The sequence below is a fragment of the Limulus polyphemus genome, unplaced genomic scaffold (assembly GCF_000517525.1).
Source record: "Limulus polyphemus unplaced genomic scaffold, Limulus_polyphemus-2.1.2 Scaffold8634, whole genome shotgun sequence".
NCBI lineage: Eukaryota > Metazoa > Arthropoda > Merostomata > Xiphosura > Limulidae > Limulus > Limulus polyphemus.
Genome location: NW_013674244.1, coordinates 20,136 through 21,073, shown reverse-complemented (window position 1 = coordinate 21,073; position 938 = coordinate 20,136). Strand labels below are relative to the sequence as shown.

Sequence of the window (938 nt, the reverse complement as noted above, 5' to 3'; positions counted from 1 at the left end):
GTGTGGTTATCTCTGTGACAGATCAAGGTACGTGTGTAGCTGGTGTGGTTATCTCTGTGACAGATCAAGGTACGTGTGTAGCTGGTGTGGTTATCTCTGTGACAGATCAAGGTACGTGTGTAGCTGGTGTGGTTATCTCTGTGACAGATCAAGGTACGTGTGTAGCTGGTGTGGTTGTCTCTGTGACAGATCAAGGTACGTGTGTAGCTGGTGTGGTTATCTCTGTGACATATCAAGGTACGTGTGTAGCAGGCGTGGTTATCTCTATGAAATATTAACGTACGTGTGTAGCAGGTGTAGTTGTCTCTGTGGCATATTAAGATACCTGTATAGCAGGTGTGGTTGTCTCTGTCACAGATCAAGGTACGTGTGTAACAGGTGTAATAATATGACTGTGTTACCTTATTTATCTGAACTGTATATTATTGTCGTTAATCTGTATATATTTGTTACATTATTACATTTAACCCCAATTATCAGCTACCAATGAAAGATTAGTGTGTACAACAATCTATTATAACCAAACCATAGTTACCAATGAAAGATTAGTGTGTACAAAAATCTATTATAACCAAACCTAGCTATCAATGAATGATTTGTGTGTACAACAATCTGTTATAACCAAACCTAGCTATGAATGAAAGATTAGTGTTTACAACAATCTATTATAACCAAACCTAGTTACCAATGAAAGATTAGTGTGTACAACAATCTATTATAACCAAACCTAGTTACCAGTGAAAGATTAGTGTGTACAACAATCTATTATAACCAAACCATAGCTACCAATGAAAGATTAGTGTGTACAACAATCTGTTATAACCAAACCTAGCTATGAATGAAAGATTAGTGTGTACAACAATCTATTATAACCAAACCTAGCTATCAATGAAAGATTAGTGTGTACAACAATCTGTTATAACCAAACCTAGCTATGA

At 36.4% G+C, this 938-nt stretch overlaps 1 protein-coding gene across 1 annotated transcript in view; it reads left to right on the top strand.

Annotated features, from left to right (window-relative positions):
* The window catches only part of LOC106475471, a gene marked incomplete at its 5' end in the record, with an annotated part of 14,027 nt that overhangs the window by 8,389 nt on the left and 4,700 nt on the right, over nt 1-938 (top strand). Inside the window, one exon of the mRNA XM_022379567.1 lies at nt 11-237. Within this exon, the coding sequence (XP_022235275.1) occupies nt 11-237 (227 nt within the window). The remainder of the gene's footprint in view (nt 1-10; nt 238-938) is intronic.